The sequence below is a fragment of the Anolis carolinensis genome, chromosome 1 (genome assembly GCF_035594765.1).
Source record: "Anolis carolinensis isolate JA03-04 chromosome 1, rAnoCar3.1.pri, whole genome shotgun sequence".
Taxonomy (NCBI): domain Eukaryota; kingdom Metazoa; phylum Chordata; class Lepidosauria; order Squamata; family Dactyloidae; genus Anolis; species Anolis carolinensis.
Window position 1 is genome coordinate 102611059 of NC_085841.1, and position 27843 is coordinate 102638901.

The following is a 27843-nucleotide window of genomic DNA, read 5'->3' on the forward strand; positions in this document are numbered from 1 at the left end:
GTGGTATTTGGACTCAGGTTGTACACACCATGTTGTTACAAATCTTAAACTTTTGAAAAACAGAAGGGATGTGTCTGGAATAGCAGTGACTTTGGCTGATGGAACTGAGAGGAAGTTCAACAAATGTGGCACTGTGTTCATCCCTTGCTTGAATGTGGATTGGGAAAATGTACTCTACATCCCAGAATTAAGTTCTAATTTGTTAAGTGTGGCTACCTTAACAGAGAATGGATATAGAGTAATTTTTAGCGGGATCTATTGCTATATACAGAGAGATGGACGAGTAGTCGCAAAAGGTGTAAAAAGGAACAAAATGTATATGATGTTTGACAAAAATAACTTTCCAGATGGGGCACAAGTCTATTGTGTGAAGCAGAAAATTATGCATGACAGGTGTATCCATCATCTTCACAGAGCGATGGGTCATGCACGTGTAGAGGTGCTCAGAAAGACTTTAGAAATATGCACAGATTTTGAGTGTGAGAAATGTGAAAATTTATTAGACTGTGCAGTTTGTTCAGAGATGGGAATTGAATCAAAAGAGCATCCAAAAAGATCTGGAATTAAGATCCAGGAAATGTTTGAAATGGTCCACCTATATGTAACAGCATCTGATGTAAAAAGCCAGGGAGGTTCTCAATTTACTTTGCTGTTAGTAGATAGACACACAAGATTTGGTTATATTTACTTCCTTAAGGATTTGAAGGAAGCTGTTGTAAAGGTGTCTAATTGGATAGACATGGTTCAAAGGGTCTATGAACAGCATGTAGGTCAAATAGTTTTTGACAAAGGAATTAATGTGTGTAATGAAGAGATGAAGAAAATGTTGAGTGAAAGGAATATAGGTTTTAAAAATGTAAAATCAAATAAGTCAAATGAAGAAGGCGTGGCTCAAAATAGGATGAAGCAAATTCTTCACATGAATGAGTGTTTAATTAGAGATTCCAAAAGCTCAACTAAGAATTGGCCAGAGTGTTCACACACAAGTAATTATATTTTAAACAGGTTATGGGATGAGGAATTGGATGACATCCCATTTCGGAGAATGTACAAAAAAACCCCAAATATAGGATATCTAAAAGTATATGGTCAAAATGCTAATGTATTAGTTCCAGCCAACCAAAGGAAAAAGGGTGAGCCTAAGTGGAGAAGGATGCAGTTCTTAGGCTACTACCAAGACAAGCTTAAATTTCACAGTGGTCTTGGGAGGCTTATTTTCTCAAAGAAGGCGTTCTTTGAGAAGGATGAAGGCTGGGACAGGTTGCATTTGAACAAAGAGATGTTGTTTAATAACAATTCCACAAAAGAAGCGGAGGTACAGAAAGCTTCAGGTGGAGGGGGTTCTGTTGTTGAAAAGGATATGCAACAAACCATTAAGGAGGAGATGGTTACTCCAGTGAAACATGGGGAAGTACAGACTCCCCAGAAGAGTCAGAAGAGAGGGGGTAAAGGGAAAAAATCACCTAAGCTTGAGAGTGAAGAGCAGGTGACAGAAAAAAGTGAAGATATATCTCTTCTTGAGACCGAGATTGAATCAGTTGATCAGTGGTCTCCAACTTGTCAATTGGCACAGGTGTTGCCAAAGCGCAAGAGATGCAAAAACATTGTGCCTGTTTATTAGTCTGAACGGAAATTGAAATATGTATATATGTTCAGACAGAGTTAAATCATTTTTGTGAATAATTGTGATGAAAAATAAAGATGTAAAAGAGATAGAGAGTGAGAGAAAGAACTCTCTAGAGTTTTTTGGGTGAAGTTTGATTATGTAATGAATTGGTTTTAAGAAATTGGATTTTAAGAGAAATTGAAATCCATGGTTAAGCCAGCAGTGGTTGTAATATAACCTGGCAGCATCAAATGAATCTATGTGGCACAATGAATTAAGTTTTCAGAGGTTGGGAAAACTATTGATTAACGAAGTGAAGCATCAGTGTATTAGGTTATGGTTCTGGCATCGATTGTGTTAATAAAGATGCAAGAAGAGAGTTGATGTATTGTGATCAAAACAATTTACATGTGATTGAAAATGACTGTATGTATACATGTTTTATCTTGTGGAAGTTCAAGAGAGATTGATCAAATGTGTAGAGTGTTAAAGTATATGTAGAGAATTGATTTGAACATTTCGGAGGGGAATTGTCAGTGTATTGTGTGTTGTGAAATGTTAAAATCAATCTGGATTCAGCAATTATGGAGTTAATGAGAGTCTGCTATGATTGATGTATCACAGGACCAATGGGGTCAAGTGTGTTTTGACCGGGACTTACTATCTGGTTCCTGTGGAATGTAGTGGGAGTGAGTTTTCCTGTGTAGAACGGAGAACAGCGATGAGCAATGTGCTGTGTGTGTGCATGGGTGCTTTCGGCAAGGACTCATGGAGGAAATGACTGATTTGCTCTATTTGTATATAGATCATGTAAATAAAGTTTAATCAACAGTTGGACTTCGTCTGCTGGAGTGAGTTTATCCAGTGCTGTTTTCCACACGGGGAAACAGTCTGGAGAGAAGGAGGTGAACCGGGATGGTGAATTTTTTGGATTTCACTCTGCTACCCATCATCCCCGCTGACACAATCCTGCTTCAAAAAATCATTTATTGAGGTAAAAAGAAATCCATTGTAGATAGAAATGGTCCTTGGAGCTAACTAGCTCACTAGACTAGCTTCTAAGGAAGGTAAGAAGGTAAAAAAACAACAACAAAATATCTAAATAGCTACATTTTGCCAGAAGAGAAGACAAAATGTGGCTTTCTCAGGATGAAGACAAAGGCAGGAAGAGAAACAATATGGGGCTGACCAAATGGTCAAAGCCTTGGAGCAATTAAAATTCTAAAACATAGAGGAAGTTGCCTCATCCCTAAAGGATCACATTACTACAACAAGGTGAGGAAGTGAAGGTAAACAGGAAAGCAAGAGAAGGAAAACAGCAAAGGCCCATCTAGGCATGCATGGGGATACAGAGAGGGTTCCCTCAGTCTAATCCTATCCTCTACCTAACTACTTGAGACTTGTGCAGTCCAGGATGACAACCAACAGGATGCATACCAGTGTCTAAAATTTCACTTTCCGCCGGCACCAATAATATCTGACACCCTGAAGAGCATGGTCTATGTGAATTCTGAAACCACCATAGGACATGGACAGGATATATGGAAATAAGCACCTCACACCAATTCCAATATTTGGAAAATAACTGTCTAAATTTTCAAGTTTTAAATTATTGGCATTCATCTGCCTGGAGGGATTCCCACAAGCTTATTTTGCAGAGGCTGAATATATGTTTTTCTTTACTCTGTTATGTAGTAATGTTCCCACTCAAAACAGTGGACTTTAGTAGTGCCTGGCTCCCTAGGTGGCAATGTGAATGGAACAGTGGTTTAAATCTATATCCTAGTTACTAACATCCCATAGGACTTTTCCCCAGCAGGCGGGAAAGGGGTAGGCATCTGCCCTGGGGTACTCCTTGTGTGGTCCTTCCTACATCCTGCTTAGTCAGAGTGCTTAGTTCCCACAAAAGGATCAGGCCAAGAGCATATATGCAGAATCTTTTATCAAACTCAAATGAATATATCATTATTGACAATCCTTGCTCACTCTCTGATCTTCTTTTGCAACAATCCCTCACTGAAAAAAGGCTATTTCTACAACTATCATCAATGCTTATACACATCCCTCTTGGTTCATTAGTTTATTGCTTGTGTCTTATGACAGTGCATACACTCACATACATATAATATTTGACAATTAATGATTAATTTGATCTACTTGTAAGTCTGTTGAAACATTCAACACATTAATTAAAAATTGTTGCACATTACTGTACTGTATATACACAGAATATAAGTAAATAATATGTCAAAGAAAGACTACAGGCATAGCTGTGCTGCACACAGACTCTAAGCACTCATCATTTTTGTAAATCTCACAAGTTTTCTCATGCAATACTGGTCTCTACTTTCAGGGTTGTTTTGTACACATCTATTCCGAAGCAGTAAGTCCAACTGACTTCAGTAAGACAAGCAAATATAGAATTGCATCCTAAATGTGATGACACTAACATTGCTTGATAGAAAAGGACAAAAGCTATAAAAGTACAGAAGTTGATATAATGGGCGCTGTTGTCCCAGACATCGCCTCATGTCAGAAGACAAAAGAAAGGTCCCCAAGATGTAGTTTTGGTGGGATCATAATCATAGTTCTGTCTTGGAGCTCCAAAAGGGAACTGACAGGCAGCTGGTATCAGGATCCCTGCTGAGTTCCAGGAAGGTCTTTTGTCACAGAGTTTATATCCCATCTCATCTTCTCATGCTGGGCACAGAAGATGTAATCTGGAGTGACTCGGGTTCATGTACATTTGCCTTCATTTTAATAGAGTTCAATAAAGCAAGAATAAAATAATAAAATAATAAAAATAGGAGACAAACAGTCTTGGTATGGTGTTTGGTGAGGGGGGGGGAGGGAGAATAGTGGAAGAAGGGAATGGTGGGGGTCTCGTCAGGGTTGAGCGGCAGCTGGGGTGGTCATTTGCAGTTTATTATGTTTTCACTGAACCAATTATGCGCACATTCATAGAAGGGAAAATAGAAAGATTTTAAAAATAACAAACTGGAGAAAGAGAGGTGAGAAGATACATAGTTGCCAAAGGAAGATGGGATACAGAGTGGCTGGAGTCAAAGGGAGGTGTTTTGGATACATTGTGACTATCTGGTGGGCTTGAGTGATCAGCTGGTGAGTCTCCTCCACACAAGAGAAAGATCACTGCCTTGGGTTGAAACAGCCCATATAACTGTGTTGTGGATGCGGATACGGGTGTGTGTGGGTTGGGGGATTGTGTGGGGTGAGCTGTTGCTGGCTCTGGGAGGGCCTAGGGGGACTGTGAGGGACAGAGGCCATTTCTAGTTCAGTATGGCCTGCATCCTTGGGGGAACTATAGATCACATAGTCCAGTTCATGGAAATTTTTTATTGTGGAGGGGAGGGCTGGGGTCTTCAACAATAGGCGAAAGGGTGAGGAAGAGAAAGCTGAGCCTCAAGGGACTCTATATAAACAAATCCCCATTGTGGGATGACATAATTATTAGTAGCAATGCATGGTAAGAATAACAAGAACAGAATTCATAATTTAATGATAGTAGCTGTTATTCCCTATTAAGAAAAAACTGCTGCAGAACCTTTTGTTGTTGTGACCCTTCAAGTCATTTCTTATTTACATCGTAATAAATACTAGTTTTATTTTATGTATATGGCCCCTGCACAATGGTTTCTTCTGATTTTTATGGGTAGATTAATTCTCCAGTTTATCATGAAAGGGAACATACCACATTTGACTCCATAATCCTTACTACTTTAAAGCAGTAAAAAGAACTTGTCTTAACTTGTTACTGGCATGATTTTAAAAGTGTGTTTTGTGTGAGAAACTGGTGAATGCTGACCTAGCAGTCCTAATCTCAGAGTATGTTGCATGAAATTACTGTAATATATAAATACTACAATTGCTATAGACAGCTAATTGATTGGCTAGTTTAATCTGTTTAAAACACTCTGATCAACTAAAAAACTATCCAATCAGTTAGCACATTTTAAACATCAAAAATATTTTAGTATAAATGCTCAGAACACCTGCAAAAGGTGAATGTCACTGAAAGAATGTTACTTCTGTTATGTGAGATGTCTCTCTTAACCACCTCATCACACAAGGTGAATTTATCATCTTAGAACACTGCCATGATTCTTCCTTGGAGACCCACACCACCCATCACATGACATATGGCGACTTCTGGTGGGGCTCTGTGGAGTAAGCATCTTTGCAGTGTGGTCGGATGCTTCCCTCAGAACACAGAAGGCTTCCCTTGTTCCATAGACAACCACGGGGCCAGCGCGGGAGGAAGCCGTGCGATGACACTTCCCCACATGGAATGGGGAAGTGTTAGCTGCAGGTGACGCGAGGCTCTGGAACTGCCCCACTGCCCTGCCAATTCACCATGGAGGGTGACGAATAGCCCCTTGGAACCTTATACATGTGATGAGGTAGAATGACATTGACCCATGTTTATTATTTAAAAAGCAAATAATTTCTCTATCTCTTGTTTGCAGATTTGATCCAAACTCTACAAGGCTGACAACCAGCCAGACTGTTACAGGCCTAACCAAGTCATTATTATGGTATCTTGGTTGGATGCTGAAGTTTGGGGGGGGGGGGGGAACGGGACAAAACATGGACACTTACTCAGTTCCTGAAGCCTGAAATGGTGTCACCTGCAAAAAGGGTTGTCACCAAAACAATTGAACCTTAGGCAACACAATATTCCATAACTCTGCCTCCTTTGAAAGGCATAATCAGAGCAGAGAACATAATATCCAGTGCACATAATAACACCACACTATTTATGGAAAGAGATGAGAGAAAAGAAAATGCTCTGCATATGTTGGATAATTTTTTTATTCTTTATGCAATGGAAAAGGGGTGACATTTTATTCTGTTGGGGAGGGACAGTCCTTAACCTATGAAAAACCTACTTGCATCATCATTGCTTATTTTATGACTAATGTGTTGTTTTAATAGCTTTAAGGTATTAAAAACATAGAAAAAACAGAAAAATTATCATCTCGTAAAATGTCAAGCAGCAACATTTTAAAATAATTCAACAGCATTATCCTTTAGGTATGTGGGGGAGCGGGGGCAATTAGGTCCTCATTGCCACCCAATGATACAGGTATTTTAGATATTTTTAAAAGGTTAACCTGATGCTCTGAAAAACAAACAAACATCTGTACATGTTTTCTATCTGCAGTGCTGTGTCTCTATCTCAGAAAGCCTTAGGGCAGTGGTTCTCAACCTGTGGGTCCCCAAGATGTTTTGGCCTTCATCTCCCAGAAATCCTAAGAGCTGGTAAACTGGCTGGGATTTCTGGGAGTTGTAGGCCAAAACACCTGGGGACAAAAAGGTTGAGAACCACTGCCATATGAGTCCTGCAATCTGAAGGCCTGCTGTCTTGCTGGAAGCAGGACTCCACAATACAGATGAGGGAAGAGAAAGTCTTCATTCCAGTTCTACCTGCAGAGCATACAAATCATTCCTGCTGAGGACTCCGACTCATATTCCTTTGATAGACTTCCCTACTCTCCCTCCCTTCTTCCCTGAATCTGTACACTTGGATTCTAGTGTTGTTATGTCCTCTCATGGTTGCTATTTGGCTTTATACTTGTCACAATTTTTCCCCTATGGGGAATATTTTTTTATTCTTTTATTTATTCACTAGCTGTGCCCGGCCACGCGTTGCTGTGGTGAAGTATGGTGGTATGGGAAATAAAGGATTGAGGAATTGGTGGTAGTTAAGGTAAAGGGTAAATGTTTTCCCCTGACTCAGGGGGTTGGTGCTCATCTCCATTTCTAAGCCGAAGAGCCAGCATTGTCCGTAGAATCCTCCAAGGTCATGTGGGATGACTGCATGGAGTGGCGTTACCTTCCCACCGGAGCAGTACCTATTGATGCACTCACATTTGTATGTTTTTGAACATCTGGGTTGGCAGAAGCTGGGGCTAACAGTGGGGGCTCTCTCTGCTCCCCCAATTCAAACCTGCGGCCTTTCGGTCCAGAAGTTCAGCAGGTCAGCGCTTTAACACGCTGCGCCATCAGGGGATATTATTTCCTAAAGCTTGTGAATATACAATATGTCTGATTGTTTTTTCTTTTGTCTGTTGGAGGCAAGTATGAATGCTGAAATTAGGAAAAATGATTAGGATGTAATGGCCTTGCAGCTTTAAAGCCTGGCTGTTTCCTCCCTGAGTGAATTTTTTGTTGGGAGGTGTTAGCTGGCCCTGATTGTTTCCTCTCTGGAATTCCCTTGTTTTCAGAGTGGTGTTGTTTGTGATATTTTATGTGCTTCTACTATCTGTGGCCCTGAGAAAACAGAGGATTTGCCAGACTTTGATGATGGGAATACTTTGTTGGGAGGTGTTAGCTGGCCCTGACTGTTTCCTGTCTGGAATTCCCTTGTTTTCAGAGTGGTGTTCTTTGCGATATTTTATGTGCTTCTACTGTCTGTGGCCCTGAGAAAACAGAGGATTTGCCAGACTTTGATGATGGGAATACTTTGTTGGGAGGTGTTAGCTGGCCCTGATTGTTTCCTGTGTGGAATTCCCCTGTTTTCAGAGTGTTGTTCTTTATTTAGTGTTCTGATTTTAGAGATTGTATTGTTCTGTTTTATTATACCACATGAATTTTTATATATTCTGATTTTAGTGTTTTTGAATACTTGGAGCCAGATTGTATTCATTTTCACGGTTGACCGCAACACAATAATAATAATAATAATAATAATAATAATAATAATAGTAATTATAGTAATAATAATGACTTTGGTAATACACAGTGCTTCACTTCCTTCTCAGCTTCCTTTCTGGAAGAATCCTTTCTTGGGAGGTATTAGCTGGCCCTGATTGTTTCCTTTGTGGAATTTCCAATTTCCCTGCTTTCAGACTGTTGGTCTTTATTTACTGTCTTGGTTTTAGAGATTATATTGTTCTGCATTATTCTATCCCAGTAATTATTTCATATTAAAGTAGAATCTCACTTATCCAACATTTGCTTATACAATGTTCTGGATTATCCAACACAGTCTGCCTTTTCATAATCAATGTTTTTATGGTCAGTGTCATAAATTCATTGTGATATTTTAGTGGTAAATTTGTAAATACAGTACAGTAGAGTCTCACTTATCCAACATAAACGGGCCAGCAGAATATTGGATAAGCGAATATGTTGGATAATAAGGAGGCATTAAGGAAAAGGTCGGAGCCCATTAAGGAAAAGGTCGGAGCCCAGCAGAGGATGTTCCATCCAGCAAGTCCTAGCTCTCTGGCCCTGTAAAACTGCCAAGAGAGGCGGACTACGGCTTGGAGCTACAGGAGTGCTCGCCCTTTCCGCGCCACCAGGCCCTGCTGTCTGCTGCTTTGAGTTCTGCCTCGACCAGGGCCGGCCCCACTATAGAGGCACCTGACGCCGCCGCCTCGGGCGCAGGCCCGGGGGGGCGCCGTCAGGCTGGGCGGGAGGCGGGGCACCGCCCTGACGGTGCCCCGCCTCCCGCCCAGTGCGCCCTGGCCCATCTGGCCTTTTCTAGCTGGCCAGACTGCAGAAGAGGTCCCTCCAGGCCGCAATCGCGGCCTGCAGGGACCTCCGCTGCAGTCTGGCCAGCTAGAAAAGGCCAGACGGGCGAGCAGGAGTAGCGTGGGAGGCGGAGCCAGCTCTGGCGCCGCCCCCCCCCCCCGCCCAGCGTGCCTTGGCCCTGCCTCCCACGCAGCGTGGGAGGCGGGGCCAGGGCACGCTAGGCGGGGGGGCCAGAGTTGGCCCCGCCTCCCACGCTACTCCCGCTCGCCCGTCTGGCCTTTTCTAGCAGGCCAGACTGCAGCGAAGGTCCCTCCAGGCCGCGATTGCGGCCTGGAGGGACCTCCGCTGCAGTCTGGCCTGCTAGAAAAGGCCAGACGGGTGAGCGGGAGTAGCGTGGGAGGCGGGGCCAGCTCTGGCCCCGCCCCCCCGCCCAGCGTGCCCTGGCCCCGCCTCCCACATTGCGTGGGAGGCGGGGCCAAGGCACGCTGGGCGGGGGGCCAGAGTTGGCCCCGCCTCCCACGCTACTCCCGCTCGCCCGTCTGGCCTTTTCTAGCTGGCCAGACTGCAGCGGAGGTCCCTTCAGGCCGCAATCGCCACAGACAGTACAAGCACATAAAATATCACAAACAACACCACTCTGAGCTGCTGAACTTCTGCACCGAAAGGCCACAGGTTTGAATTGGGGAAGCGGAGAAAGCACCCACTGTTAGCCCCAGCTTCTGCCAACCCAGAAGTTTGAAAACATGTAAATGTGAGTAGATCAATAGGTACTGCTCCGGCGGGAAGGTAACGGCACTCCATGCAGTCATGCCAGCCACATGACCTTGGAGGAGTCTACGGACAACACCAGCTCCTCGGCTTACAAATGCAGATGAGCACCAACCCCCAGACTCAGACACGACTGGACTTAATGTCAGGGGAAAACCTTTACCCTTTACCTTTAACTACACCAATTCCTCAATACAGTAGACTCTCACTTATCCAACATTCGCTTATCCAATGTTCTGGATTATCCAACGCATTTTTGTAGTCAATGTTTTCAATACATCATGATATTTTGGTGCTAAATTCATAAATACTGTAATTACTACGTAGCATAACTGCCTATTGAACTACTTTTTCTGTCAAATTTGTTGTATAACATGATGTTTTGGTGCTTAATTTGTAAAATCATAACCTAATTTCATGTTTAATAGGCTTCTCCTTAATCTCTCCTTATTATCCAACATATTCGCTTATCCAACATTCTGCCGGCCCGTTTATGTTGCATAAGTGAGACTCTACTGTACTTTATTTCCCATACCACCATACTTCGCCACAGCAACGTGTGGCCGGGCACAGCTAGTTATTATATAGATGTCACACCTGTGACAGGTAAAAATATGCTTTTCTTCAAAAACACCACCATCTGCTGGATGTCCAAGCAACACAAGTGATACTACATATTTGACTATTCTATTCCAATCTTCTCAAATGCACTGCTACATTGAATTCTCATAGATTTTGATTTAGTTGCACTTTGATTTAATTGCGTTGGAATTCTCCACTGCCTGGAATGTCAGTATGCCAAGAGACAACACTATAGAACTGATGCAGTTTGACACCACTTTCACAATCCAGTCTCAAGGCTGTGGGATTGTGGGAGTTCAGTTTTTTGTGGCACTCTTTGGCAGAGATGGCTAAAGACCTTGACGAACTACAACAGCTCCCATGACTTCACGCCTTTGAGTTGAGGTGGTGTCAGGAGGCGGTGGCAGCAGCGACTCACCCACTCCCCGTGCGGGGCTCTCTGTCCTGTTTTGTCTTTCAAGAATAGCCTTAAGATACTGTGGTAAGTAAATGAAAACTGCTTTATTTAAGCAAAACATAAAGTACAGTACACTCTGTGAAATAATGCAAAAGAAAGCCAGGAAGTCTTACTTCAGACAAAGAAACAGGCATAAATCTAGATGCAGACTTGGAGCAGGCACACAGAGAATGTAGGCAATAGAGTCAGTTTGTTACCAGCAAGAGCTGGCTGCACCTGCTTCAGCTTTTATAGCCCTGCGTCCCCACACAGCTGCAAGGGCAGTTCCTAATTACTCGGCTACATTTCTGGCAGCTAATCTAGCTGAACGACGTCTCTGCTTTGTTTCCTTTCTCCTCTCCAGGAATGAGGGTACTAGCAAAGTCTCCTCCTCAGACTCCAACTCACCCTCAGATTCATGAACACTTTCCCGCTCCCCTTTCTCTTCTGAAGAAGAGGAATCCCTGACACTCTCTGAGGAGTTGTGATGACAACAGGGAAAGGCCAGTGGTTGCAGCTCCCAGGGCTAGGAGGAACCCAGCCAGTGGCCTCATGGAGGAGCAGCAGCAAAGGAAGGGCCACCAGGAGGCACAAGAGGCAGTCGAGGCCAGGGCCGGTCGGAGATATTTTTTAATGTGAAGCGGGGGTGCTGAAAAGCGCCACCGGCCCCGCCTCCCGCGCCCTGGCCCCGCCCAGCGTGCCCTGGCCCCGCCTCCCACGCAGCATGGATTTGCCAGAGTTTGGTGATGGGAATCCTTTGTTGGGATGTGTTAGGTGGCCCTGATTGTTTCCTGGATGGAATTCCTTTGTTTTCAGAGTGTTGTTCTTTATTTTTTGTGCTGAGATGAGAGAGTGATGAGTACCGAATGGCCTTGTACCTTTAAAGCCTGGCTGCTTCCCTGCCTGGGGGGGGGGGATCCTTTGGTGGGAGGTGTTAGATGGCCCTGATTGTTTCCTGGATGGAATTCCTTTGTTTTGAGAGTGTTGATCTTTATTTAGTGTCCTGTGATGAGAGATGTGATGAGAGATGAGAGAGTGATGAGTACCGAATGGCCTTGGAGCTTCAAAGGCTGGGTGCTTCCCTGTCTGAGGGGGGGGGGGGTTCTTTGTTGAGCAGCCAGGCCTTGCAGTTGTGAGGGGAGGAAAGGAAATGGGCCGTAACTTGTTTGGTGAGTCTGTTGGCGGGGGGGGGGGGAGTTTAAAGGGGTCTTCGTGGGGTTTGAGTAGTTTTTTCATTGGGTAGGTCCCTGAGGGGGGGGCATTTTGAACCCACCTTGCTCCTCCTGAGAAGCATTAGGCTGTGGGATGGTGGGGAGGATGGCGACGGTGTGTGAGGAAAGCAAAGGAGTGTGCACGGGAGCGGCCGTTGGAGGGAGGGGTGTGGATTGTTGTGTGCGCGCGTGGGCTGGCCTCTTGGGCATGCGCAGATGGAGCATTCTGGTTTTTGGGGTTTTTTTGGTCCCATGGAGGTTAGGGATGTGTAGTTCGTTTCTAAGAATATAGCGACGTGGATGAGGGGTTGTGTTGTCAATTTTCTAGGTTGGGGGGCCTTTAGTTTTGTTGTTTTGCTCGGTGGATCGATGCCATTCTCCTTTTATATATATAGATAGATATGTGAAAACATAAAAACATGCACCTGTTTGATTGCTACATTGTGTCAAAATTTCAAAGCAATTGGTGAATTATTTTGGGAGATCTGAGGTTCTGAACAAACAAACATTTACATTTTTATTTATACATAGATAATTTTCATTTGATCACAAAGCAGTCTGTTTGCAGGCAGACTCCTATTCAGACAATTCGTGAAATCACATCTGCTTAATTTTGGTACCAAAACTGTATCTTGTTTCTTTGAATGATTTGTCTGAGTTGCATTATTACCACTACATCAGCCCTGCTCGATATCCTCATTTCTTTCCCTGAGTGTATAAGCCCTTTGCATTTTCATCAGGATTTCTTCACAAAAGTATTGATGGTTTTGAATGGCTTTTCATTTTTTATTAGCTCACTGCTAAGTCTGATTTCAGACTTGTCACAATGTTTAGGTTTGAACATGGGAGTGGAGGCCTGTGTGCCAGTTACTCCACTTTGAGGGAACCCTTTGGAGGATCTTGGGGGTTGAGTCTTTTTAGGCAAATCAAGGGACCTATTTTTGCCTAAGCATCAGATGGCAGTAGCAATCATAAAGTATTTGTAATAAATGTCAGTAACTGTCCACCCACGGGTCATGATGTGACAAGCAAGTCATCCAGATCTAGGATCTATGTCCTCTGCCATGGCAAGTCTCTAAAAACTGTAATTAGTAAAGCAGTGACTATTTCAACTCCAACACTATATATCCTTTCATCTAGGCCCCTTGTCCCATGACTACCCTGGCCATTGCCAGAATTGTTACACTTTTAGAAAATGTACATCATTAGAAAGTCCACATCGTTAGCAAAATTGTGTGCATTTCAGTTCAGACTTCTATTTATTTTTGACACGTTTCAATTAACTGTCATCAAAACACATATTCTTGTCTATGCCCTGAAGCTCTATTCCCACACTTATAGTAATGGAAGTACAGAGAATACTGTGGAAAAAGTAGTAAAAGAAATGCAAGGATCATGTCGCAATTTCATGTGTTAGGGTCATTATGTAGGTTTTCTTTATATCTAGGTTAAACATCTTTCTTTATTCAATTACAGCTGCTACTACAGTCTATACTCTATAGACATACCTTTCTCTTCATGCCAAACTAGTGTGTGGGTCTATTTCATTCTCTGGTGAAATGTTTATAACAGTTGTTCAGTATGTTGATAGAGACAATCTGGCACAAACTTAAACAAGGCTAGAAATAATGCTAGGCTGAAATTCTGACTAATTAGTTATTGGTTTCAATAAAAGCAGGAACTGGGCACTGAAAATGCTAATAATACCTGAAGAATTATCCAGGTGAATGCCACCAGCAGGAAATATTATTGAAGTATTACTAGATAAGCATAATGTTAATCTCTTACTGCCTTGGAGTTCCCACTAACTGTCTTAAGAGCAAGATTACAAGGCTGGAAAATGAATTAGCATTGTAGAATTGAAGCACACCTGGCACAAGCTTAACCAGGAGAACTCATATTAGCATAACAACTCTTTTGAACATGCCCTATTTCCTATGTACTTTTGCTACCAATCCTTCAAATATAAAGTAGTTTAATAACAAAGTTTAGTTGAGTAAGTAAAAGACCAAACCACAAACCTCATTTATTGACCCTAAATGCAGTAGGTCTGCCTCACAGGGGTGACATAGGAATTATTGAATAATGCAAACAACATGTTTTGAATGCTCAGACTTTTCTAAATAAATTTTAAATGTTCTTCTTGCATTTTTATTGCTGTATTTTAAGAATCTGTTCCTGAATATAAATCAATGACTATGCTAAGATGGAGCTGTCATAATTGGCACAGACAGTGAATGTCATTGCCATCGAAATCTGAAGCTTTATTTTGTCTATTTCCTTACATTATTTTTCTGAATCTATTTGAATATTGCCTTGAGAAACAACAACAGAATAAACTCAAGTGGCATTACACTTAACTTACATTAAGATGTTAGGCTGATTTTCCCTATAATACAACTCTCGTATCCAAAAACTCTATGGATACTGAAGCATAAATAATAGTAAATCCTATATTTTGACAATATTTGAGCTGGAAGCATACCATACTCATGCTGCAGGACCTTGAGAGGACCTTGCCTAAAAATATTTTTGGCAAGCGAAACATGGATATCAAATAAATGGATAAAAATGTCATATTGTATTTCAATCCACACATACTGATTACATCTGAGCTTTTGCAAGCATCAAAAGGAGTATCTTTTAAAGTGAGGGGCAAAAGTGTTTGCCCATTCTACATAAGAGAAAGATTTGTTTTTAATTCAACCAATTTGTGACATCTTGAAGAAATCTGACTGGCTGAACAGCAAAATAGAACACAGGATAGTGAGCTTAGCATTGTGATGCTGGTACGTCCTCATTATGGGTACAGGATTCCAGACAAGAAGATGATATAGTCAAAAAGACAGGTACATCTGTACAAGATAGACTGCAAAACTCTGTACCAGATACAGTACACATGCATACTTTAGACTGTATGTTTCTGGCAGAACCTGTTGTTTTTCAGTAAAATATTCCAAATGGAAGATTATCAGATAATGGATTGTAATAAATATAGTTTTATATCAAAAAGGGGGAGTTCAGTCAATTAGATAAACTGCCTTATTAAAACTGATTTCTTTCCAGAGTTGGAACCTAGTATCAAATAGCAAAGCCCTTCCCAGGAGTTCCTCCAACCAACCAACATTTCAACTTATGTATGAATTCAACTTCAGTCTGTTCTCACTCAATTAGCCAACAGTAGGATTCATCAGACAGTACAGATATGAGCTAACAGCTGTTCCTGAATTTGATAAATATAGAGCACTGTGTCATCAGAACACTGCCAGAGGCTTCAGAGCGAGATGCCATGCATGACCACAACTCACACATCTATATATTTTTAAGTCTGAACAGGAAGATAGAATCCTGTGGTACATTAACTCTGATAATAAAAACAGTCACAGCAACCTCTGAAAGGAGCTATGGAAGTAACAGATTTTCACAATGCCATATTTTTTTCTATCATGTAGAAAGACTCTTGAGAGAAACAGAAACATTGACAGGTAGCATTCCCTTGATGCCTCTGGAATCTAATCTAGCTGCCTAAATTGTCCAAAGACCCAAAATACTCTGGAGTTTCAAGCAAACCCTGGAGTATCTCCTAACTCTGCTTAGAGTAGGAAAGTGGGCAAATTCAGAATATAGCCATAAAACCCAAGGTAATAATGGTAATAATAATAATAATAACAACAACAACAACTTTATTTTTATATCCCGTCTTCATCTCCCCGAAGGGACTCGGGACGGCTTACATGGGGAACAAGCCCAATCCAACAGGAATAAAATCCATTGTAGATTAAAACATAACTCAAAAAATCAACAACATTACAAAAGACAATAACATAAAACAGCATCAACAATCAAAAATCTATTCCATAGTGAGTACTGAAATATGGGGGGAAGGGCCTTATGCAATATACTATCTGAAAGCAACTGTGTTTTCTGTGCATCATGAAGACAACCAGCAAGTCTGTTCATGGTGAGTCTAGGCTTTTGTTCCAATGTATACAAGCCCTTTGTCATGCTAGATCTGGTCAGATAATAGCTTCAGTTTTGTGAACATAAATGCTGCACATAAAATAAGAATGGATTGGGCTTTTGAAGACTTTGCTCTGCTTCTGAAAAGCAGAATCTCTGTTTGTGGTACATGAATGACTACAAGAACATAACATGGGCTGATATAAGTTCTCAAGAGCCATAGAAAAGGAAACAGCCATGAAACAAAACCATGTGCTTCATTTCTGACACATAATATAGCAATATATATGATCACCCTTAAGCATAATTCAGATATGTCATTTTCATGCAGAAGGTTACCTTTAAACATTAATATTTTAGGCAGTAATGAAGGATAGAAAACCAATGCAATAACAGAATTAAGGGAAAATGCAGCTATCAAACCATTGTGTTTCCTCTCTGATTGCTCTCCAAAAGTTAAATGTTATCATAGTAAATAGAAAGATTAACATTTGAGTTGCTATTGTCTAAAACCAACAAACAGTTGCACAAGTCAGACAGTGATGAAAGGGTAGGACCAAGATAAAGATCATAATATCTCTAAGGTAAAGTTGGTAGGGAGTTTGAAAAAGAATAATATCATTGTTCAAGTATTTTAGGGTGATGTTATATAAGAGCATAAGTGTAACAATTTACTAGCCTAGCTTTGCCATTCAAAGACATTAATAAATGTAAAGACATTAATAAATGTAAAGCCATATAAAAATGAAGCTGACAGCTACCTCTGTATATCTTATGAGTCAATGAGTCAGCTCTGGAGTCCCACTCAAATCAACTGTATTATAACAATATTTAGAACTCGGAGCAAAATGCAAGTTTCACGGCAACTAGGCTTGAATACATTGATCAATGATATAAAACATGCATTGTCAAGTGGGAAGGGAGGGGACTATATACTAACGTGGAAGAAACGTGAATGTCAAAATGCATTTTGGAGGCATTATGCCCCCAAATACCCTCTATGGGGTGCGGGTGACAAAATTTACTGTGCTTGGGGGGTGGGGGGAGCCACCAGGTTAGGAGAGTGCTCTAGTTGCAGGATCACATTGGCAGGTATTCAAGGTTGGCAATTTTTATCTAATATGTGGAGGTAAAACATTGACACATAAGGATGAATTTGATTTCCAAGCAATACACATTTCGGTGTTGATGTGAGGCCTGAACATTGTGAGTCTCCTTGTGGAAAAATAGTGGGGTATAAATACACATAATAATAACATAACAATAATAACATTTTACATCAGCACCTACTCAGTACAAGATTAAGAAAAAACAACTGCCCAAAATAAAACAGGGTAAACAACATGTACAGAAGAATGTATATGTTCTTATGAGTTTACTTGACATATTTCAAGGAGCCTGGTTTGAAAGTTGAACCTTAGGAGATTTTGAATACTTGTTCAACAAAGGAATTTTGAATCCCCGCTCTGTCAATAAAATCTACCAGGTTACTTTTGGCAAGTCACATTCCTGTAGCATCAAAGAAAACGAACAGAAAATATCCTCTAAATAAACCTACAAAAAGCAAAATCAAAAATAAAATTACTGTAAGTTAATTTAGAAGGCACAAAACAACAACAGCAACTGAATGACAACAAATCTGATTTAGTGCCAAATTACTGGCTGTACAAACTACAGTCAATGTCCAGTCATTCCTAATAATAATATCAATCTTCAGCATCTTGCTGTCATATTTGGTGATGCCATAATAATTATCATCACACACATGCCTAGTATGTATGTTCAAAGTAACTCTCAATGCATTCAACGATAACTAATTGCCAAGTGATTGTGTACAGGATGGCAGACTTATTAGTAAATATTTTATTATTCATTTTTGTATGTTATTTAGGGTAGCAATTTTTTAAAAAGAAGTAAACATTACGGATAAGCAAATAAAGTATAACAGTATCTAAACAAACATGAATAGAGGTTGGGGTGTTAGCATATCAAATACCTGGCATCAAAGAAATCATGTTCCAGTTTTCATATAAATTATGGTGACAAGGATGTTAAAAGTCACAGATGGCAGGCAGTAACACTAATTATCAGTAGGTACAAAAGGAAGTAATTTTCACAATGCACAATTAACCTGTCTGGGATTTATTGTGCGAGGATATACTGATGGTGACTAATGTTCTATAGCTTTAACCAGCGATTAACTAAGCACACTCTTCATATTCAGGGTGCATCTACACTGTAGAATTAATGCAGTTTGACACTACTTTAACTGGTAAGGCTCAATGCTATGGAATCATTCGATTTGTAGTTAGATGAGGCACAAGCATTTTTTGGCAGAAAAGTTATAAAACTACAATTCCATAGCATTGAACATGGAGTTAAATTCCATGATGGTGTCAAACTGCATTAATACTACAGTGCAGATGCACCTTTAAAAAGTGAATACCTCAGAGTACCAAACACATGAAAAGAAGGCATTTCTCTCATGTCATGTCATAACATAAGAGCACTTCGAAAGGAGATGGATCTGTCGCCTCCAATATATATAGCCAGTTCATTCTTGGTCTCTTTTCCCTATATACATTTAAGTGTCTGATTCATCTGCTCTGCTGCATGGTGCTCCTAAATTTCTAATGCTTCAAACAAATAAGCATTTTATAGTTTTGGCTGCTTATCCATTTCTCATGAGGCCAGCATAACCAAATAGAATATAAAAAAGTGATGCCACCCAACATCCAACATGATGCTCTTTTCCAACATGCAACATAGGGTTGCACCTTACTGGGTAGAACACCTGCTTTTCAGCAAACAAAACAAAAATGCCCCTGCATATATAAAAACACATGTTGATGCAGATTATTTTAAACATTACTATTCACATGAAACCAAAATTGTTGGGTTTTTTTTGGACAGTTGACTGCAAAGATTGAGAAGATCTAGCTATGAAAGATTGGTTCCTTATACAATCCTGACAGTAAGACTGTTGTATGCGCAAAGATGGAAGACTTCTACTATGGAGGAGCAATCAGTAAAACAAATTGTTTGAGCAGAGAAATGTCTCAAAGACTGGAAATCCCTAAAAAACATTTTTGGTAATTTTGATGATTGGAAGGAACTGATTGGTGGGTGGGGGGGGGGGGGTGATGTTAATGCTGGTGACTGAGGTACAACTAATTGCGTATGTATAACTGCCAAGAAGTCTAGATACCCTAAAGCAGTAGTTCTCAACCTGGAGTCCCCGGATGTTTTCGGCCTTCAGCTCTCAGAAATCCTAACAGCTGGTAAACTAGATGGGATTTCTGGGAGTTGCAGGCCAAAAACATCTAGAGATCCCAGGTTGAGAACCACTGCCCTAAAGGCACTCAATCCCTTCTGATCTCGGAAGCTAAGCAGGGTCAGCCTTGGTTAATAGTTGGATGGGAGATGGACAATGAATACCATTTGCTATACGCTGTATTTTGGAGGAAGAAACTTGCAAAAAACCTGAATAAAACTTGCCTATCGAAATCCAATAGAATTCATGAGGTGGCCATTAGTAGTAGACTAGGGCACTATTGACACTGACCGCAAAAGCATCAAAAGAAAGCCCTTTGTGCACATCAGTGCTCTGTGGTTTGTGTTCATCCCCATTCATGCCTCAAACCAGTTCTAAGATTTCCTGTATAATCATCTACACAGTGAAACCACTTTTTTCAGTACCAATTTGACACAGCAAGAAATGGTCAGTGTAGATGGGGGCTAGGAGTGTCTCTACACAGTAGAATTAATGCAATTTAAATGCCATGGCTCAGTGCTATAGAATCCTAGAGGTAGTTTCATAAGGTCTTTAACCCTCACTGTTAAAGAGGGCTGGGGTCTAACTAAGCTACAACTCCCATGATTACAAAGCACTGGGCCACAGCAATTAAAGGGATGTCAAAATACTTTAATTCTACAAAGTGTATGCAACCTAAGTATTCCTGGCCTAAGAAAATCCAGTGAAATTCCTGTGGTGGCCATTAGGCGACTAGAAGGCAACATCAGCACTGCTGAAAAAACAGTTGAAAGTCATAGTTGCTTTTCTCTTCCTAAACACAGACAGTTCCCAAGTTACAAACCTCTGACTTATAAATGACTCACAGTTAAGAATTAGGGTGAGATAACAGGAAGTAAGAGAAATCTCCTCTTTGGAAGGTAAATTCACTCCTTAAAGAGTTTCCATGAGGGAAAGGTGTCTCCACAGAAGCTGTATTTCCAACCCTTGTTTCCACAACAAGGTATTTTTTTCTCTCAAAATCCAATGATCACAGGGACAAAAGACAGCAAAACATATTCCACAAGGGTGTCCACCCTTCCCTATACTATCCAAAGATAGATAGATATTTGGCTGGAGTTACACTTTAAAAATGTACTTGCCCCACTTGACAAACGAATCCAATGTGTTGTTGAAGGCTTTCATGGCTGGAATCACTGGGTTGCTGTGAGTTTTCCGGGTTGAATGGCTATGTTTCAGAAGCATTCTTTCCTGACTATTTGCCCACGTCTATGGTAGGCATCCTCAGAGGTTGTGAGGTCTGTTGGAAAACTATGCAAGTGGGGTTTATATATCTGTGGAAAGTCCAGGGTGGCAGAAAGAACTCTTGTCTGCTTGAGGCAGGTGTGACTTGCAACTGGCCACCTTGATTAGCATTGAATAGCCTTTCAGCTTCAAGGTGTGGCTGTTTCCTGCCTGGGGGAATCCTTTGTTGGGAGATGTTAGCTGGCCCTGATTGTTTCCTGTCTTGAATTCCCCTTTCTTCTGAGTGGTGTTGTTTATTTATTGTCCTGATTGTAGAGGTTCTTTTAATACCAATAGCCAGATTTTGTTCATTTTCATGGTTTCCTCCTTTTTGTTGAAATTGTCCACAAGTGGATTTCAATGGCTTCTCTGTGCAGTCTGACAGGATAGTTGTTAGAGTGGTCCAGCATTTCTGTCTTCTCAAATAATATGCAGTGTCCAGGTTGGTTCATCAAGTGCTCTGCTATGGCTGACTTCTCTGGTTGAATTAACCTTCACAACCCCTTTTCAACAGACCTCTGAGGATGCCTGCCATAGAAGTGGGTGAAATGTCAGGAGAAAATGCTTCTGGAACATGGCCATGCAGCCCGGAAAACTCACAGCAACCCAGTAATTCCGGACATGAAAGCCTTCGACAACACATTAATCACTACAGGGGTGTTCACCCTTCCCTATGCTATCCAAAGATAGATAGGTATTTGGCTGGAATCAATAAGTACCGCTCCAGCGGGAAGGTAATGGCCTTGGAGGTGACTGTGGACAATGCCAGCTCTTCGGCTTAGAAGTGGAGATGAGCACCAACGCCCAGAGTCAGACACGACTAGACTTAATATCAGGGGAAAACCTTTACCTTTACCTTTTACACTTTAAAAATGTACCTGTCCCGACTGACAAACGAATTCAACTTCAGAACAAACCTACACATATTATGCTGCTGCCTCGGAAGATCGCCTCTAGAGCAGCCCTGGGCCAACTTGGGTCCTCCCTCCAGGTGCTTTGGACTCCAACTCCCACCATTCCTCACAGCGTCAGGCCCCTTCCTTTTCCCCCTCAGCCGCTTAGGAAAGGGCCTGAGGCTGTGAGGAATGGTGGGAGTTGGGAGTCCAAAGCACCTGGAGGGAGGGCCCAAGTTGGCCCATGCCTGCTGTAGAATGAATGCGAAGAACCCTCTTACCTATTGGTAGGTGTGCTGGGCTCCGAGGCGCTGAACTGGAGGGGCTGCGAGGCGGGCGAGGAGGAGGGCGAGGCGGGCACGCTGCCCCCGCCGACCCCGGCCTCGGGCGGCTCTTTGCTTTTCCTCCGGAGGCGCCAGGGTCCGAACGCCGAGTGCTTCTTGCGCGCTCCTGGGGAGCTGACCTGGCTGCTGTCGCTGAGGCGATGCTCCTGCCGCGGCTTCGGGGCCGGGGAAGGGCACGGGGACGGTAGCGAGTCCGCCTCGGAGTCCTCCGACTCGCTTCGGTGCCGGAAGAGCCTTCCCAGGCGGCGCAAGCCCGCTTTCTCCATGGCGGGACCCCCGACGGGACGGAGGGATGGAGGAAGCGACTTCGTCAAAGGGCGGCTGGCTTCGTCCCTCGCGCGCGTGAGGCGGCGGTTAGAGGGAGGGAGGGAGGGAGGGGGGCACCTCAGGAGCGCCCAGGTGTTCTCGGGCGCGCGCAAAGCCCCGCCCCTAACTCCGCCCCCCCGCCCCGCCACTCCCTCCTCTTCTTGCGCAACGTTCACTGCCAGGGATTCCCTTCGCGCTGTTTTCTTGGCTCCTCAAGCCTATAGAATCATAGAATCATAGAATAGTAGAGTTGGAAGAGACCTCATGGGCCATCCAGTCCAACCCCCTGCAAGAAGCAGGAAATCGCATTCAAAGCACCCCCGACAGATGGCCATCCAGCCTCTGCTTAAAAGCCTCCAAAGAAGGAGCCTCCACCACACTCCGGGGCAGAAAGTTCCACTGCCGAACAGCCCTCACTGTGAGGAAGTTCTTCCTGATGTTCAGGTGGAGTCTCCTTTCCTGTAGTTTGAAGCCATTATTCTGCATCCTAGTTTGCAGGGCAGCAGAAAACAAGCTTTCTCCCTCCTCCCTATGACTTCCCCTCACATATTTATACATGGTTATCATGCCTTCTCTTCTGCAAGCTAAACGTACCCAGCTCTTTCAGCCGCTCCTCATAGGGCTTGTTCTCCAGCCCTTGATCATTTTAGTCGCCCTCCTCTGGACACATTCCAGCTTGTCAACATTTCCCTTCAATTGCAGTGCCCAGAATTGGACACAGTATTCCAGGTGTGGTCTGACCAAGACAGAATAGAGGGGGAGCATGACTTCCCTGGATCTAGATGCTATACTCCTATTGATGCAGGCCAGAATCCCGTTGGCTTTTTTAGCTGCCGCGTCACATTGTAGGCTCATGGTTAACTTGTTGTCCACAAGGACTCCAAGATCTTTTTCAAATGTACTGCTGTCTAGCCAGGCGTCCCCCATTCTGTATCTTTGCATTTCATTTTTTCTGCCAAAGTGGAGTATCTTGCATTTGTCCCTGTTGAACTTCATTTTGTTAGTTTCGGCCCATCTCTCTAGTCTGTCAAGATCGTTTTGAATTCTGCTCCTGTCTTCTGGAGTGTTAGCTATCCATCCCAGTTTGGTGTCATCTGCAAACTTGATGATTGTGCCTTTTAACCCTTCGTCTAAGTCGTTAATAAAGATATTGAACAAAACCGGGCTCAGGACGGAACCCTGCGGCACTCCACTCGTGACTTCTTTCCATGATGAAGATGACACATTGGTGAGCACCCTTTGGGTTCGTTCACTTAGCCAATTACAGATCCACCTAACCGTAGTTTTGTCTAGCCCACATTTTACTAGTTTGTTTGCCAGAAGGTCGTGGGGGACTTTGTCAAAGGCCTTACTGAAATCCAGGTAGGCTACATCCACAGCATTCCCTGTATCGACCCAACTTATAACTCTATTGAAAAAAGGGATCAGATTAGTCTGGCATGACTTGTTTTTGGTAAATCTGTGTTGGCTATTAGCAATGACTGCATTTGTTTCTAAGTGTTTGCAGACCACTTCCTTAATGATCTTTTCCAGAATCTTGCCTGGTATCGATGTGAGGCTGACTGGTTGGTAATTGTTTGGGCCGTTCGTTTTTCCCTTCTTGAAGATAGGGACCACATTTGCCCTCCTCCAATCTGCTGGGATTTTTCCTGTTCTCCAAGAACTCTCGAAGATAATTGCCAGTGGTTCTGAAATAACCTCAGCTAGTTCCTTCAATACTCTTGGATGTAGCTGATCTGGCCCTGGGGACTTGAATTCGTTTAGAGCGGCCAGGTGTTCCTGGACAACTTGTTTCCCTATTTGGGGTTGGATTTCCCCAAATCCTTCAACCATTTCATGTTGCTGAGGTTGAAGATGGCTTTCTTTTTGTGAGAAGACCCGAGGAAAAGAAGGCATTAAGTAGTTCTGCCTTAAACCCCAGTTTAAGGTTCTCCCCATGATCTTATAGCACCTTAACTTCCTTCATGTTTACAAGTTTCACTCAATGCACTTTGCTCAGTTCATTTTATAATTTTATTGCTGTGTTTTAACATGTGTCTTACAATGATAGTGATTTTATTTTATGCCTTTTAATTTTGTGTGTTTTTGTATTTGATACCACTGTATGCTTGTTTTATATCTGTAAGCCGCCCCGAGTCCCTCTGGGGAGATGGTGGCGGGGTATAAAAATAGAATTATTATTATTATTATTATTCCCTGTCCCTTGTCACCATCACCCCATCTTCTCCTTGCAGAGGCCCTATCACATCCTCGTTCTTCCTTTTTCTACCAATGTAAGCAAAAAAAGCCTTTTGTGTTGTTTTTAATGTCCCTGGCAAGCCTGAGCTCATTTTGTGCTTTAGCCTTGCGAACATTTTCCCTATAGGAGTGTCCTCCTCACGACAGTGTAGAACAGGCATGGGCAAACTTCGGCCCTCCAGGTGGGGGGAATCCTTTGTTGGGAGGTGTTAGCTGGCCCTGATTGTTTCATGCCTGGAATTCCCTTCTTTTCAGAGTGTTCTTCTTTATTTACTGTCCTGATTTTAGAACTTTTTAAATACTGGTAAAGATTGAACTTCAAAGACTCTGGCAGAAACCAGTGCAGGTGGTCCCGATGGTGATGGGCACACTGGGTGCTGTACCAAAAGATCTCAGCCGGCATTTGGAAACAATAGACATTGACAAAATTACGATCTGTTAACTGTAAAAGGCCACCCTACTGGGATCTGCACGCATCATCTGAAAATACATCACATAGTCCTAGACACTTGGGAAGTGTTCAACTTGTGATTTTGTGATATGAAATCCAGCATATCTATCTTGTTTGTTGTGTCATACAATAATAATAATAATAATAATAATAATAATAATAATAATAATAATAATAATTTATTATTTATTTATTACATCACTTCTACCCCTCCCTTCTCACCCATCAGGGGACTCAGGGCAGCTTACAATATAAACATACACATCAAAAAACAGTTTTCATCAAATTTAAAAATCCATCAAGATTAAAAATTACAATAAAATTAAGAATATACATTAAAAATATACATAATTATACATTTAAATATACATTTAAGGCGCTTTCCATGTCCAGGTGGGGTCTGTCAGTAGGTCATATATTCATATCTCATTTTTGCTGCTACTCATGCTCAAATGCCTGGTCCCATAACCACGTTTTTGTTCTCTTTCAGAAAGACAGGAGGGAGGAAGCCTGCCTGACTTCAATGGGGAGAGCGTTCCATAGGTGGGGAGCCACCACTGAAAAGGCCCTGTCTCTCGTCCCCGCCAGCCGCACCTGTGAGGCTGACGGGACCGCGAGCAGGGCCTCACCTGATGATCTTAAGCTTCGAGATGGGTCGTAGCGGGAGACAAGTTTGGACAGATAAGCTGGGCCGGAACCGTTAATAACAATAACAAATATTTATTTATATCCCACTTTTCTTCCTCACGGGACCCAAAGTGGCTTACAACATATTAAAATCACATAAACAGTAATCAAAGTACATCATAATAATATAAGCATAATAGAATAAACAGATTAAGAAAAACAACTACAGTATATATTCAAGTTCATGAGGCATCATATGGAGACATATATTTCACTCTACTCCAGTCCATAACATATGATGTTCTTGTCATTCCTAATTAAGTTTCTTCTCTAAATGCCTGTTTAAACAGGAAAGTTTTTAGTTGGTTCTTAAAAGAGGCAAGGAGGAAGCTGTTTTAATTTCTTTTGGGAGTGTGTTCCATAGGGAAGGAGCAGCCGCCGAGAATGCCCTCTCCCTCGTTGAAGTCAGTCGCATTTGTGACAATGGTGGAAGTGACAGTAGGGCCTCCCCAAAGATCTTAAAGAGTGGGGCGGTTGGTATGATGTAATGCATTCAGATAAGTAAGTTGGATCTGAACCGTTTAGGGCTTTAAAGGTCAAAACCAGCACCTTGAATTGGGCCCGGAAAGGAATTGGCAGCCAGTGCAGGAGCTGTAGCAGAGGGGTTGTCCGCTCTCACCTGTAAGTAACCTGGCTGCAGTACTTTGAACAAATTGGAAGTTTCTGGGCATTCTTCAGGGGCAGCCCCACGTAGAGCCCATTGCAGTAGTCTAACTGAAATGTGACCATCACACTGGCAACAAAGGTCCGCATAGTTAAAGCAGTGGTATTCCCCATAGTACAGGTGGCGAAGTGTGTTAAAGCACTGAGCTGCTGAACTTGCAGACCGAAAGGTCCCAGGTTCAAACCCTGGGAGCTGCGTGAGCTGCCGCTGTTAGCTCCAGCTCCTGCCAACCTAGCAGTTCAAAAACATGCCAATGTGAGTAGATCAATAGGTACCGCTCCGGCAGGAAGGTAACAGCGCTCCATGCAGTCATGCCGTTCACATGACCTTGGAGGTGTCTACGGACGTCAGCTCTTCGGCTTAGAAATGGAGATGAGCACCAACCCCCAGAGTCAGATATGACTGGACTTAACGTCAGGGGAAACCTTTACCTTTTTATTCCCCATAGTAACCTATGGATGCAAGAGCTGGACCATAAGGAAGGCTAAGCGAAAGAAGATAGATGCTTTTGAACTGTGGTGTTGGAGGAAAATCCCGAGAGTGCCTTGGACTGCAAGAAGATCCAATCGGCCCATCCTTCAGGAAATAATGCCCGGCTGCTCACTGAAGGGAAGGATATTAGAGGCAACTAGCTGTGCCCGGCCACGCGTTGCTGTGGCGAAGTCTGGTGGTATGGGAAATAAAGTATTGAGGAATTGGTGGTAGTTAAGGTCAAGGGTAAAGGTTTTCCCCAGACATTAAGTCCAGTCGTGTCTTACTCTGGGGGTTGGTGCTCATCTCCATTTCTATGCCGAAGAGCCGGTGTTGTCCGTAGACCTATTGATGCACTCACATTTGTATGTTTTCGAACTTCTGGGTTGGCAGAAGCCAGAGCTAACAGTGGGGGCTCTCTCCGCTCCCCCAATTCAAACCTGTGGCCTTTCAGTCCAGAAGTTCAGCAGCTCAGCGCTTTAACACGCTGCGCCATCAGGGGATATTATTTCCTAAAGGTTGTGAATATACAATATTTCTGATTGGTTTTTGTTTGTTTGTTGGAGGCAAGTATGAATGCTGCAATTAGGAAAAATGATTAGGATGTAATGGCCTTGCAGCTTTAAAGCCTGGCTGTTTCCTCCCTGAGTGAATTTTTTGTTGGGAGGTGTTTGCTGGCCCTGATTGTTTCCTGTCTGGAATTCCCTTGTTTTCAGAGTGGTGTTGTTTGTGATATTTTATGTGCTTCTACTGTCTGTGGCCCTGAGAAAACAGAGGATTTGCCAGACTTTGATGATGGGAATACTTTGTTGGGAGGTGTTAGCTGGCCCTGATTGTTTCCTTTGTGGAATTCCCCTGTTTATTTACTGTCCTGGTTTTAGAGATTATATTGTTCTGCATTATTCTATCCCAGTAATTATTTCATATTAAAGAAGAATCTCACTTATCCAGTCGCTTATACAATGTTCTGGATTATCCAACGCAGTCTGCCTTTTCATAATCAATGTTTTTTGTAGTCAGTGTTTTAAATTCATTGTGATATTTTAGTGGTAAATTTGTAAATACAGTACAGTAGAGTCTCACTTATCCAACATAAACGGGCCGGCAGAATGTTGGATAAGCGAATACGTTGGATAATAAGGAGGGATTAAGGATAAGCCTATTAAACATCAAATTAAGTTATGATTTCACA

General features: G+C 42.4%; 2 protein-coding genes across 3 annotated transcripts in view; one reads left to right on the plus strand and one right to left on the minus strand.

Moving 5' to 3' along the window:
• crybg1 (crystallin beta-gamma domain containing 1) overlaps window positions 1–22183 on the minus strand; it is a 144529-nt gene extending 122346 nt beyond the window's left edge. The window contains exon 1 of one of the 2 annotated variants that reach the window (XM_062980142.1): window positions 21772–22183. In XM_062980142.1, the coding sequence (XP_062836212.1) occupies window positions 21772–22100 (329 nt within the window). In that variant the 5' untranslated portion in view covers window positions 22101–22183. The remainder of the gene's footprint in view (window positions 1–21771) is intronic. The other variant, XM_062980145.1, reaches the window with a different exon arrangement.
• Window positions 1–27843, plus strand: part of LOC134298835 (uncharacterized) — a 483127-nt gene that overhangs the window by 388596 nt on the left and 66688 nt on the right. The window lies entirely within an intron of this gene.